The sequence below is a fragment of the Pseudorasbora parva genome, chromosome 8 (assembly GCF_024679245.1).
Source record: "Pseudorasbora parva isolate DD20220531a chromosome 8, ASM2467924v1, whole genome shotgun sequence".
Taxonomy (NCBI): domain Eukaryota; kingdom Metazoa; phylum Chordata; class Actinopteri; order Cypriniformes; family Gobionidae; genus Pseudorasbora; species Pseudorasbora parva.
The window spans coordinates 40412685-40427431 of NC_090179.1; the positions used below are offsets into that span (position 1 = coordinate 40412685).

The 14747-nt window shown below is 40.8% G+C and overlaps 1 protein-coding gene across 4 annotated transcripts; it reads left to right on the forward strand.

Moving 5' to 3' along the window:
* Nucleotides 1-356: 356 nt before the first annotated feature.
* Nucleotides 357-14358, forward strand: pxylp1 (2-phosphoxylose phosphatase 1). Of its 4 annotated transcripts, XM_067451277.1 has the most exons (7): nt 2060-2199; nt 6762-6944; nt 7049-7319; nt 8112-8273; nt 8356-8482; nt 10739-10878; nt 12294-14358. In XM_067451277.1, exons 3-7 carry the CDS (start codon nt 7271-7273, stop codon nt 13313-13315), a joined length of 1500 nt encoding a protein of 499 aa, XP_067307378.1. In that variant the 5' UTR covers nt 2060-2199; nt 6762-6944; nt 7049-7270; the 3' UTR covers nt 13316-14358. The 4 variants fall into 4 exon arrangements, with proteins under 4 accessions (XP_067307375.1, XP_067307378.1, XP_067307376.1 ...); XM_067451274.1 differs by lacking the exons at nt 6762-6944; nt 7049-7319 and adding an exon at nt 357-512 and having other exon boundaries at nt 2058-2199; XM_067451275.1 differs by having other exon boundaries at nt 6762-7319.
* The last annotated feature ends 389 nt before the right edge of the window (nt 14359-14747 follow it).

A 14747-nucleotide genomic window follows, 5' to 3' on the forward strand; every position in this document is an offset into this window, starting at 1 on the left:
AAAGCAAAGTACCTTTACTATTAAAGCAATTACTTAAAAATGTGATTAACATTAAAATAAACATTAGTTAGTAATTATTAAACATTAGTATTATTTATTTAATTTTAATCACATTTTTATTTTTTATATATATTATTCTTTACTACATTGAGTAGAACAAAATATATAACTGAAAAAAAATTCTATTTATAATATAGCTTATTTTTTGTCTATAATTTGAGCGTTTATAAAAACCATATTTGAGGGTGACGTCTAAAAGAGTGAAAACCCCTGATACAGCTAGAACTGACCATCTATGACCAGCAGAGGGAGCAGTAAAACTCAACAATAATGTCTGATCGTATTTTTTCACGGTCTATGTGTATGACACACACACACACAGTCGATTTATATTGTTAGAGGAGCGGCTGAAAGGCTCACAGCAGGGCTGAGTCTGGTCGTTCTCCACGGACAGATGGATTATCGTTCGGATCGACTCCTCTGAACGGATTCTCTCGGCTCTGCTCGGTCAGGTAAAGCGGGTTTCCCTCTTCTCGTGTCGTGACGTGTCTTGTGTGTGTTCTGCTCCTTACGCAGACATTTCATTATTCCTTCTACACTTTATCCCTTACGCATTCTTCTCATTTTCCTTTTGCGCGATTTCTAAAGACTCTTTTAAGATCATAAACTAATCATCCCATGCACGACAGATGGACATTATTTGAAGGGAACAGTGTCGTTTCAGCATTGTGCGGAGTTTAACACTTCCAGACTGACATTTAATGCAAGAGTGGCTGTCATCTGCAACTTCAGTGCCAAATAACACGGGCTTTGCTTCTTCATTGTCGTGTTGCCAGCATATAGCTGTATAATATTTAAAAATCCTGTAATTTAGTAAAAATAAAAACATATGTGCTAAATTTTAATTCTTGTTAGGCTCAAACATTTCTAAAACAACAACAAAAAATGTATATAATGTAATGTTATAATCATATAACATTACTATATATAATATAAATATAAAGTAATAATATAAAGTGGTATAATCAAAAAGGCAAAAAGTACAAAAATAATACACGTGTACAAATAGATATGAATTTGAGTCACGAATATCATCTGAACAAAGCCTGTCTTTTTATAAAACGAACTCGATGACCTTGAAACACAAATGAGGGCCTTGAAGAGTGTTTTTTTTTTTTCTTGGCTCCTTTTATTTTAGAAACTGAAAACATGTTCTTTATCGAAGAGGGATACAAGTCAGTCTCTGTTTGAATTGCATTTTTGAATCGTTTTAGCCATCACAAGTATTTAAATAATGACAACTTTTGAAAGTATAAATATTTCTCTTCTTTAAAATGATATCATAAAACTGCATGAATAATAATAGCAACACAAAATTTAAACTAGTGTTAGATGGAGTATGACATGTTAACAGACAATGTCATTATAGTCACAGGGGTTTGCAGTTTTACTGATAAATACACACACACACACACACACACACACACACACACACACACACACACACACACACACACACACACACACACACACACACACACACACACAAAGGTGATAAACTGTAGCTGTACAATGCTGAAAACTTGTAACACTTTGCAAATGTCAACACATGCGTTTTCATGTCTGCTGCGGAGAAGTGAAGGGTGTAGTCAAGGAAATGTGGTCTGATGTGGCCTCTGGTGGCTTTTAAACATCTGCTCAGTTTATCAGCTGTGCATGTTTGTGTGCGCACTCCAGATTTGATCAAAAAAGCTGCTTGTGCGAATTTAAAGGCACAGCTATTATCTGTATTTAGAGTTAATAACAGTTTCTGCTTTTGTGCGACTGGGGTAAATTACACGTTTCCTTGCTGCTAGGGCTGTCAGTTTCTGTTTCACCAGACTTTTGTCCTGTTTTTGCTGCAATACGTCTATAAAAGGGAAACCGGCACTGTGGGGGTTTCACTGCTGTTTGTTTTGAATCATTGTAACATCTCAGACGCATCCCTTTGTTATGCAGTGCGACTCCTAGTCTTGTTTGCGCGCGCTGTTAAGTTTCTGTTGCTCTTGATTTCGCAGGTGACAGTAAGGGAGCTGCGCATGTATGGCTGATGGACAGGTGTCCGAGCCGATCACAGGACAATGCTGGCACGGAGCCGTTTCATCCTGGTGCTGGTGGTGGGTGCGCTGCTGGCGGTGCTGAGTTTCAGCTTGCAGTATTGTAAGTGTGTCAACTACAATGAATGATTTCAGTCACGTTTCCTCTGTACGAACTTACCGCTATTCATACATACTCTAAGGGTTTCGCCGGGGACTGCTCCGTATGTATGTTTAGAGAGGCAGGTGGGAATATAACCGTTGGATTGTATTTACATTCTTGGTATGTGCATGTGTGTGTGTGTGTGTGTGTGTGTGTTGTAATTCCAGTGGGAATATGGTCTCAATTAGAGTGCATTCAACACACTAAACAAAGGCATTTCCCTTGAAGACTTGCTATATACAGCTTGTTCTCTGTTTCAGTAGAACACAGTTTTAAGGATTAAGGATAATCAAAGGATAATCATTTTTTCAATTGGCTTCAAATGAAAATATGCAAATCGATAAAAACAAAACATTAGAGCTCACTCTCGGCAAAACACAAGTGATATTTTATCTCGCTCCTGACCAAAACGTTCACGTTTTGTCCCATTCTCACCTGCGAAAGCCAGTAGGAAGAGGCCTACGCAGATTATTCAGTCCCGGTACGGTTAGATTCTGTTTCGTTCTGGTGTCTATAGGCTTTTTTTCCTATTTCCACACACGCATAACACTTCAGATCTCCAGTTCTTATGTGTGCTGTTATTATTTGATTATTTTATGGAGGAACCCATGAGTCATTTCTTTCTCCCGCTTCCCACGCACATATAACTATCTTCCCTCCCTCATCTGCACTCAGCAATTCAAACTCTGTCACACACGTGACACTCAGTTGCGTCAGGGCTATATACTGATACAAACCAGTACAGTGGCAGCTCTATGGAAATCTGATGATACTTTGGTTGAATACCATGGTACTAGAGTATCATACCTGTGAAAGTATCATAAAAGGTGCCCATAAACACACTCAATATTTAGATATTTGCTCAATCAGTATGTTTTTTTTGTTGTTGATTTTCTATATATTAATTTTCCTTTTTTAAATTAAATTTACCCACATTCAAGTGTTATACAAATAAAGAAGCTTTTTGAAGGCTTGACATAGAAAATGTTAGCACTGGCTGGCAACTATTTTTTTTTAAAATGCCGGCAGGCAAAGAGTTTTAATTCAAAAAATTAATTGAAATGTCTCACATTAAGATTTATAACATGCTTTAAAAAATTGCCTGTTATATTTTCTTATATTTATATTCCTTTATAGCTGATTTAAAGAAGACAAGGACAGACTCTCTGACCTCTGAGAATATTTACATGAGCCTGTTAACCCAGAAGAAGTTGGGGGCCGTCAGCTGACACATTGATGATACTTTACAGGCGGTAGGTTTAGACAGTCTAAATGCAGTCCCTGGAATCATATCATGTTTACAAGATATATTTATAAGACCTGAAACCGAGCAGTCAAAAAACCTGGAAGTCCTAAAGTCATTATGAGAATATGATTTGCTGTAGAGTAATGTTTATGTATTTTTATAATATAAGGATCAGTTAGATTGGCTTTTGAGACAGATTATTCCCAGATTAGTCCCCAGTGTCCCATGTCCTTGATGGAAAATCCTCTTACGGCGAGCACTGCGGTAATCTTTATCTTAGAAACCAGCCCTGCAGATTAAACATTTAATGTCACAGTGACAGCTACAGTAAAATCCTGCTAATCTAGTCATTTAACAGCACAGATGGTAAGAATTTGCAAAGCCAACTCAAATAAAACACAACCTGGCTTTTTTCCCCGGCCAGTATATGATAACCAAGTTTTTTTTGTGTTTAGAAATTAAAGAGTTGGCCTTTGACACGCTTTACAGTCTCTCTCTGTCCTTAAGAGTGTGTTCGCACTTGTCAGGTTTGGTTTGATTAAAACAAACTCTGTTAGTGCGATTCATCTGAATAAGTGTGAACGCTGCCATCTGAACCCTAGTGCGCTCCAAACAAACAGACAGAGGCTGCTGAAAAAATGGGCCCATCACAATCCTGATGGTGCTTTACACATTTTATAAGCTTTTCACGAGTTCTCAGCTGGTCAAAATACCATCTTATGTAGCTACGCACATACAGCGAGCGCATTTAGTCCAGCACAGCATTGTTTTGGATCTTCGACAAGCTCCCTCGCAAAATATATGTCATAAAAGCTGTTTATCTTTAGATTTGCTGTTACAAATGACAGTGTGAACCCTAAACGAACCAGGACTAAAGGTGTGCTCACAACCTGCATGTTTGGTTTGATTAAAGTGATCTCTGGTGTAATTGCTCTGTTAGTGCTTTTAAAGTGTGAACGCTGCCATCTAAACCCTGGTGTGCACCGAACAAGCGGACCGAGACCGCTGAAAAAATGGACCATACTAGATGCCCGTGATCTTCGGGCCCGGAGACGGCACTGCATCACATCCAGTAATGCTACTGTAATGGAAATCACAACATGGGCTCAGGAATACTTCCAGAATACATTGTCGGTGAACACAATCCACCGTGCCATTCGCCGTTGCTGGTTAAAACTCTGTAGGTCAAAAAAGAAGCCGTATCTAAACATGATCCAGAAGCGCAGGCGTTTTCTCTGGGCCAAGGCTTATTTAAAATGGACTGTGGCAAAGTGGAAAAATTTTCTGTGGTTAGACGAATCAAAATTTGAAGTTCTTTTTGGAAAATTGGGATGCCCTGTCATCCGGACTAAAGAGGACAAGGACAACCCAAGTTGTTATTAGCGCTCAGCTCAGAAGCCTGCATCTCTGATGGTATGGAGTTGCATGAGTGTGTGTGGCATGAGGCGCTTACACATCTGGAAAGGCACCATCAATGCTGAAAGATATATCCAAGTTCTAGAACAACATATGTTCTCATCCAGACGTCGTCTCTTTCAGGGAAGACCTTGCATTTTCCAACATGACAATGCCAGACCACATACTGCAACAATTACAACATCATGGCAGCGTAGAAGAAGGATCCGGGTACTGACATGGCCAGCCTGCAGTCCAGATCTTTCACCCATAGAAAACATTTGGCGCATCATAAAGAGGAAGATGCGACAAAGAAGACCTAAGAGAGTTGAGCAACTAGAAGCCTGTATTAGACAAGAAATGGGACATTTTTATTTGTCTCCTCAGTCCCCAGACGTTTGCAGACTGTTATAAAATGAAGAGGGGATCCCACACAGTGGTAAACATGGCCTTGGCCCTAACTTTTTTAAGATGTGCCGATGCCATAAAATTTAAAATCAACGTATTTTTCCCTTAAAATTAATAATAATGTGTTCGATTTATATAGAGCTTTTCAAGGCACTCAAAGCACTTTACAAGGGGGGAATCTCCTCAACCACCACCAATGTGCAGCATCCACCTGGATGATGCGACGGCAGCCATATTGCGCCAGAACGCTCACCACACACCAGCTGATTGGCGGAGAGGAGACCGAGTGATAAAGCCAATCAGGAGAGGGGGATTATTAGGAGGCCATGATGGACAGAGGCCAATGGGCAAATTTGGCCAGGATGCCGGGGTTACACCCCTACTCTTTTTCCGAAGGACATCCTGGGATTTTTAATGACCACCGAGAGTCGGAACCTCGGTTTAACGTATCATCCGAAAGACAGTGCTCTTTGTCAGTATAGTGTCCCCATCACTATAATGGGGTGTTAGGACCCACACAGAGCACAGGGTGAGCGCCCCCTGCTGGCCTCACTAACACCTCTACCAGCTGCTACCTGGTTTTCCCATTTGGTCTCCCATCCAGGTACTGACCAGGCTCAGCCCTGCTCAGCTTCAGTGGGAAACCAGTCTTGGGCTACAGGGTGATATGGCTGCTGTGAGTATAAATTAAAATGATAAATTTTCTCAGTTTAAACATTTGATATGTGTCATCTATGTTGTATTCTAAATAAAACATTGAAATTTGAAACTTCCACATGATTGCATTCTGTTTTTATTCACAATTTGTACAGTGTCCCAAATTTTTTGGAATCGGGTTAGTATAGTGTGTGTGACTGAGAAAATCCTGCTCCTGGTTTACACATTTTATAAGCTCTTCATGAGTTTTCTGCTGGTCAAAATACCATCATATGTAGGCTTCACATATACAGCGAGCATGCAATGTCATGAAAGCAGTTTATCTTTAGATTCTGTGTTAAAAATAACAGTGTGAACGCTAAGCGTACCAGGAAGGGTGTGTTCACACTTGTAGAACGCTTCACTTGTTTTGTTTGTTCACTCCCTAAAACATCTCACTGTCTCTGCACCATGTTGTAGTCTGAATCCACCTTAAGGACAGTTGCTTTAAACTCATAGCAAAAAAATCAAGCTCATAAAAGAGTTATCTATTGCAGTGACGTTTTAAGTGTCTCAAATGCCCAAGTATACTTTGTGCTCTATTATGTTTGTCATCCTTTCTGTCATCCTGTCTTCCTCACGTTGCCTGTTTCTTTCACCCTGTGTGAGGTCATTACTTATTCATTCCCTCCTTTGTGGTTTCTCCAACAAGAGCTGAAAGCTGTCTGAATGTAGGACAGAACCGAGTCTTAAATTATCCAACCTCTCTCTCTCTCTCTCTCTCTCTCTCTCTCTCTCTCTCTCTCTCTCTCTCTCTCTCTCTCTCTCTCGACTTCAGTTCACTCAAGCATGACTGATGCAGTTTTAAAGAAAGAGGCTCCAGTTCTGTAGAGACTAACAAGCAGACGGAGAGAAAGAAGCTATACATTGAAAATGAGAAAGAGAGAAACGAAGGATGAAAGAGGAGCGGTTCACATCCCGGTGATTTGTGGGTTTCTGACAGCATTGCTTCATCGCTGAAGTACACAATGTCAACAACACTCACAATATCAGCCCAACGGCCTTGAACGGCAGTATAAACACTGTCTGTCCCGTTTGATTTGTGTCTATTGTATTTGTGTTTAGGTGTGTGTGATTCTTCCTATACTCAGCTACAAAGAGCTCTTTGTGTGGCCGGGCCTCTACACAGAGCTGTCCTGTGATTGGCTGAGAATTGGGAGCTGACATGTGATTGGTCAGGTAGCCTTTACAGGAAGAAGTCAGAGGGGGTTTGATTCTGAATTAAAACCAGCAGTATGAGGTGCACAAACACACACACCTGCACATGCCTGCTTTCACATCTCCACAATGTCCGTCTCTGCGCGTATAAACCAGCTGACCGTTATACTTCTGTGTGGTGAGTCGAACTCCTGGTTGGTTACATCAGTAGGTGGAAATAATGGTGTCAGAATAGTTTTTAATTAGGTGCTTGCTGTTTAGCCAGTTGACTTTATTTTGTGTTTAGCTTCATTGAACCGTTTAGTTATTGTTTCTATGCTAACATAGAAATATTCCCAATGTGAAAGAAATAAAAGAAGCTTTTTGGAGTGGTTATGCTTAAATTTATGTGAAATTGTATTGTTACATAAAAGGAACAATGAAAAATGTTAGCAATGTGTACAAATCTGCAATTTTTCTTAGCTTGAAAAATCATAATTTGGTTTTTCATAGTGTGTGAAATGGGTTAGTTTCTATTAATGCTATTTTTGGACTTTTAAATTTGAGAAGGAACACTTCAGATGTGTTTTTATAGTACAGTTTACTCTTTACCTCAAAGAAAATTATATTAATCATCATCATATGAGCCTTTTTATTAGTTACTATCATTGTTTATGTGTACTTAAAGTGCAAATATGTAGCTTACATGTAAAAAAAACCCAACACAAATCCAGATGTTGGTGTGGTGTATTTGTGTGTCACATTGAAGGACTGTATCAATCTCTTTCTGGTAGCTGTCAATCACTGGCTAATATCCTGCCAGACTCCTCCCTCTGGCCACATCCCCGTGGCAATTCCCAAATTCAACAATCCACAGCACTGTGCTGCCTTAATGTTTGCTCTGTGAGGTCAGAACTGAGGAAGCTGGAAATAGTGTATGTGTGTGTGCATGTGTTTAATGATTCTCATAGTCCTTTCTTTCTTTCCCTAGTGCACCTCATTCCAACCAATCCGGTGGCAGAGCAAAGGTCAATGGGTAAAAGCAGAAAGCGTGTGAATCCAGTCCTCCATACGGATCCTCCCGCCCCGGACCCCATCAGAGACACACACCAGTACTGCAATTACCCCAACCTCACGGAGCACGGCTGGGAGGGTGAGAAACACACACACATTTACCTTCTCACACACCGGTGGACTCTCTCAGACGTGTGGTGATGTATTTGTTTGTGTCGTAGGTCACAGTCCGGCGGACTACAGGCTGCTGTCGGTCCAGGTGATGATTCGCCATGGAGACCGTTTCCCTTTGTACTCCATCCCCAAAACCAAGAAACCTGCCATAGATTGCACCCTATCAGAAAAGAGGTACACATTAATCTATCTATCTATCTATCTATCTATCTATCTATCTATCTATCTATCTATCTATCTGTCCGTCCGTCCGTCCGTCCGTCCGTCCGTCCGTCCGTCCGTCGACCTATCTATCCAATTGTTGTTCCATTGATCCATCCATCGTTCCATCCATCCATAGTTCCATCACTCCATCTGTTGTTCCATACACACATCCATCCATCCATCCATCTATCCATCTATCCATCCATCCATCGCTGTTGTTCTATCATCCATCCATCTGTTGTTCCATCCATTTATCCATCCATCCATCGCTGTTGTTCTATCCATCCATCCATCCATCCATCGCTGTTGTTCCATCCATCCATCCATCTATCTGTTGTTCCATCCATTTATCCATCCATCCATCCATCCATCCAACCACCCACCATCTATCAATTGTTCCATCCATCCATCCATACATCCATTGTTCATTCATCCATCATCCATCATTTTTCCATCCATCTATCATCCATCCATCCATCCATCCATCCATCCAATTGTTGTTCCATTGATCCATCCATTGTTCCATTAATCCATCCATCCATCCATCCATCTGTTGTTCCATCCATCCATCCACCCATCCATCCATCTGTTGTTCCATCCATCCACCCACTCATCCATACATCCATTGTTCATTCATCCATCATTTATCCATCCATCCATCCATTCCTCCATCCATCCATCCATCCATCCATCCATCCATCCATCCATCCATCCATCCATTGTTCATTCATCCATCATCCATCATTTTTCCATCCATCCATCCATTCATCCATTCGTTGTTCCATCCACCCACCCATCCATACATCCATTGTTCATCCATCCATCCATCCATCCATCCATCCATCCATCCATCCATCCATCCATCCATCCATCCATCCATCCATCCATCCATCCACCCACCCATCCATACATCCATTGTTCATTCATCCATGTGTTATTCTGTCAGTATATAATGAAAAGTCTGAAAAAGCACAAATGCATCTTTTTTAAATGCAGATTGTTTTCAAGGTCCTTCATGTTAGAAAATGTTTTTTCTTCGAGCTTCCAACTGATAAGTGATAACCGCCAGTGACCGATGTGTAAATGTGGACTTATGTTTTTGTTCAGTGTATGTGTTTATCAGGTTTAGTGTTTGCCATAGGCCATGCAGTTTATGAATCGTTATCAGATTAATATTTCATTCCTGTCCTCGTCTTTTATCCATCCCTGAGCCGTGTCTCCGTGGTTACGGCAGCAGTGAACACTCACTGTAATGCTACCTTAAAATAACATTTTAGTGTTTCCATGGTTTCATCTTAGTATTCTAACCAATGACATGACAAAAGCTGTTCAGAATATTCCAAGAATTATTAATCACGCACAGCAATCCATAATATTTCCATGATGTCTGAGATTTATGTATTATAGAGTAATCCTCAACCATAAATCCTTCTGTTGCTTTCGCTTTATCATTCTCTAGGGCCTAGCATACACGCAAACCTGGCTATCTAATGTAGACATATCCCGATAGGACTGATTCGTCATTACCTTAGTGACCTGACCCTAATGCTCTGATGGTTTAGACTTAAAAAAATAAGATGCATCATGCATTATAATAAAATAGAATGATCATTTGACATTGTGTGTTGAAAACTGCCTGCAAAAGGAAATAATACCTCGTGTTCAACATCAAAACATAGTGTAATTTTAATATCTTTAAATTAATTCAGTTTTAAAAACAAAAAAAGTCTATTAAAAATTAAAGACTTAACCTCAAGAGTCTATTAAATCGACCCTTTAATTTGATTAGATCTGCATTAAATCCATGCAATAATTATTTAAATGAATGTTTCATGTTTTCAAATAATGGTAATTATTTTACTACAGACTAACCCAAGTCTTAATTCTGAAAGTAAAAATGTGCGTTTTTGTAATAAACCAAAAGGCTAATGTACCTTTTTATTAACCACTTTTCCCTTTGGTGATGTCCCTGATGCATATGTAGATTAGCTCGCCAAACTGAAAAGGTTTTCTATATTATATCATTATACATGTTATCATGCCTCCCCCTTGTGGATATATCTTGTAATGACACTCTCACATGGCTCCTCAGAGCTGCTTGTTGGTGATTATAATGCAGACCGTGTTGTTGTTAGACTGTTAACCTGTAAAAAAAAGTTTCATAAATGTATCGCATCAAATATATTTCTGATTTAAAATGGTCTTTTTCTGGTTGTGATTTTGCAGAAAGCCCTCTCACCCCCTCTTGGCCGCCTTCATTAGTCACATGGCTCTTGGTGGGCGTGGTCGCTGGGACGCATCACTGGGATCTCTGCCCAGATTACCGAGCCACAGCTCCTGTGAAATGGGAGAGCTTACACAGACAGGTAAACAATCACAGGCTGCGTCTGAAGTCGCATACTCTTGAGTAGGGACATATTTTGAATAAGTAATTACTTCATGACCACTAAGAAAGTATGTACGATATAGTAGGAACGTAATTTAGATTTACTACATTCGCCATGTTTTCATTATCATGTGACCTACCAGCGTCAGTTCACTGTCATTCAAAATCAAAAATAATATTGTGTTGGTCCCCCTTTTGCTTTCAAACCACACTGACCCGTCGAGGCATGGCCTCCACTAGACCCCTGAAGGTGTGCTGTGATATCTGGCACCAAGATATTACCAGCAGATCCTTTAAGTCCTGTAAGTTGCAAGGTGGGGTCTCCATGGATCGGACTTGTTTGTTTAGCACATCCCACAGATACTCGATTGGATTGAGATCTTGGGTATTTGGAGGCCAAGTCAACACCTTAAACTCGTTGTTGTGCTCCTCAAACCATTCCTGAACCATTTTTGCTTTGCAAAAACCCAAGGTTTCCCAGCAGAACATTGCCCAAAGCATCACACTTCCTCCGTCGGTTTGCCTTCTTCCCATAGTGCATCCTGGTGCCATTTGTTCCCCATCTAAGCGACGCACACGCACCCCACCGGCCATCCACATGTTGTTAAAGAAATCGTGATTCATCAGACCAGGCCACCTTCTTCCATTGCTCCGTGGTCCAGTTATGATGCTCCGGTTCACCACCGTTCTTTCCTTGGATCACATTTGATAGATCCTGACCACTGCAGACCGGGAACACCCCATAAGAGCTGCAGTTTTGGAGATGCTCTGACCCAATAGTTTAGCCATTACAATTTTGCCCTTGTCAAACTCGCTCAAATCCTTACGCTTGCCCATTTTTCCTGCTTCTAACACATCAACTTTGAGGACAAAATGTTCACTTGCTGCCTAATATATCCCACACAATAACAGGTGCCGTGATGAAGAGATAATCAGTGTTATTCACTCTACCTGTCAGTGGTCATAATGTTATGCCTGTTTGGTTTGTGTGTCTGTATGTATAATTATTATTATTTATTTATTTTTCTAGGGGTGAAACAGGGTCATTATCCTTAATTAAAACTAAAATCACAGAAAGTGCTACTTGAAATAAAATAAAAGTTAACTTATACAAATGATACAAATTTAAACTTATTTAATTTAGTTGCCAAGGCAATATTTCTAAAGTTTAAGTACTAAAAAAAATAAATTGAGTATAAAATAAATAAATAAAAACTAAATAAATAAAAACGTTTTAATTAAAAAAAAATCTAATAAAATGACAAAAACAGCATAATTACAAAAACTTTAAAGTAAAAAAATGTAGTTATATATCAATGAAATTAAAATAACACTGGCGTGAAATGTTATTGCCCATTACTTATTAATTTTTTTTTTCTTTTTTCTCTCTATCAGGAGTCGTACAGCATTTGAAAAACGGTGATCACCTTCGCCAGGTCTACATCAAGCGTCACAATCTGCTCTCTGCTGATTGGTCACCGCGGCAGTTGTGGGTGGAGACTACAGGTAAAAGTCGCACCCTACAGAGTGGATTGGCCTTCCTTTTCGGCTTCCTGCCACATTTCGATTGGTCACGGCTGATGGTTCGACAGCAGTGGAGTACGCTGTTCTGTGGCTCCTCGTGTGACTGTCCCACACGCAACCGCTACCTGGACCAGGAGCAGCGCAGGCAGTATCGCCAGAGGACTGCCGACACAGAACTCGAACGCACGTATGTCGCCATGGCCAAGACGCTGGGTGTGGCCACAAAGATTCTGAGGGCAGCCAATCCGGTGGATGCATTGTTGTGTCACTTTTGCCACGGTCTTCCCTTCCCGTGCTCCAGCACGCAGACAACATCAAATGCTAAGGATGAGGGGGCGTGTCTTACCCTACAGCACTTTGCTGTGATTCGACGGCAGCAGAAAGATGATGAACTGGAACGGAGGAAGGCGGGGCTTTATCGGCGCTATGCCGTGCTCGCGGCGCATCCGTACCTCAACCGTACCGCGGCGCGGCTGGAGAGGATCGCCAGAGGAAGCCAGACGCGCAAAGGTGCAGAAGAGGCGGCCTTCGCTTTAGCATCCGCTCACGACGTGACCATGGCGCCATTGCTAAGCGCACTCGGTCTGGAAGGGGCAGGATTTCCGAGGTTTGCGGCCCGCCTGGTGTTTGAGCTGTGGAATAGCCCCGAAGCGAAAGGCAAAGAGAGAGAGAACGATAGAAAAGGAGGAAAGTGGTTGGACCATATGTTTATTCGTGTTCTTTATAACGGAGAGGACTTGACCTTTGACACAGCTTTCTGCCGTGACCACAATCGACGCTCTGCTCAGCCACTGTGCCCTCTGGGTAATTTCTTGTCTTTTGTGCGAAAGGACATGTTCAATATTGTCAATGCTACGAGTTACCAGCAGGCCTGCCACCAAATTGTACTGTAATATATGAACAGAGCACCAATGGAGGATGAACAGGAATAGTTAACCCAAATATTCTGTCATCGTTTTCTTCATGTTGTTCCAAACCTGACTTTCCCTGGAATGCATATGGCAATATTATCAATGAAAGTGACACTTTCAAGCTACAAAAAAGCAAAAAAAAATCTCCCTATTTTGTACGACTTATGCACTATGATCCAGGGAGTTTCCAGGTGCTTAGCAGTGCATGTTTCCCTCGTGAACCTTTTCAAAATGTCTCCTTTTGCGTTCCGAAGAATGTTTGGAATGACGTGAAGGTGATAAAAATGACAGAATACATTTTTTAGGGGGTGAACTGTTTCTTTAAGAGTGAGTACTACTAATGTTTTTGATGTAGTGTTAAGTCTGTGGACCAAATAATTGTCTTGCACGACACTTGGTACATTTTGCTAATCACATCGAATCAACTGACAAAAACTGAAGTCGTTTACTGAAATCACTGAGATTGAGATTTGAAAATGTAGGTAGTGATTGAATATGCACATTTGGGTGACGACAAATGCCCCGATACCCAGATAAGCACACAAACAGTCACTTGTTAAAACACCTCTTGCCTTTATTCTGAGGAATCCTGCCTAGTCACTATAACAATTCCAATGGTTTTGCTAAATAGAGAAAATGTTTGAACTGTCATTTTTGAGCACATTTCGTACACATTTGTACTAGATATAGGGCACTTCGCCACTTTATTGCAGAGTACCTGCAGTGATCGGAATGTTTTCATCTTACGTCTCTTCCAATTGATGTCCCGGATGAGTTCTCACTTGAATTTTATTATCAGGATTTCTTGTTTTGCGCAGTCACGTTGTCCTGACACATTCCTCACACATTTTGTGTGCTTTTAATTTCTTTTAAGGTTTTTGTATAAGGTAAAGGTAAAAGGAGTGGTAGTATTTCCGAGTGCTGTAAAATGGATTCAAATTAACTTTTGTATTTGTATTATGTTCAGTGTACTGCCACAATCCAAAGCACATTTTTCAATAAAATAATCCTTTTATCTAAAAACGTCACTGTGGTTTGTCTAAAAAATACATATAATTGTGACTTTCAGTACTGAAGCCCTGAACAGCCATGGATATTTTTTTGTTGTTGAAAAACCTCACTCCACTGATCTCACGAGGCGTGACTGACGCTAGAGACTGTGGTCTTTAGCATCCTTGTTAGTGCGCTTGCCTCCTATGCCAGAGACGCCATTTCAAATCCTGCTCAGAGTGGGGCGAGTACGACCAGATTGGAGCCATGTCCCGGATGGGAGAGAGGTTTATGGGGGTGAGTGTAATGGATGCCAGCTAGTGAGAGCTGTGTGGATAAACCTCATTTCCCTGATCTCAAGAGGCACTTAATGGACTGACACTAGAAGCTCCTTTAGCATCCTTGTCGCACGCACGCCTCCCAT

Bases quoted from the DNA above. Each gene is read 5' to 3' on its own strand.
- pxylp1 (XM_067451274.1), top strand. From the start codon at position 2,121: ATGCTGGCACGGAGCCGTTTCATCCTGGTGCTGGTGGTGGGTGCGCTG. The intron at 2,200-8,111 runs GTAAGTGTGTCA...TTCTTTCCCTAG, and splicing joins GAGTTTCAGCTTGCAGTATT to TGCACCTCATTCCAACCAAT. The intron at 8,483-10,738 runs GTACACATTAAT...GTGATTTTGCAG, and splicing joins TGCACCCTATCAGAAAAGAG to AAAGCCCTCTCACCCCCTCT.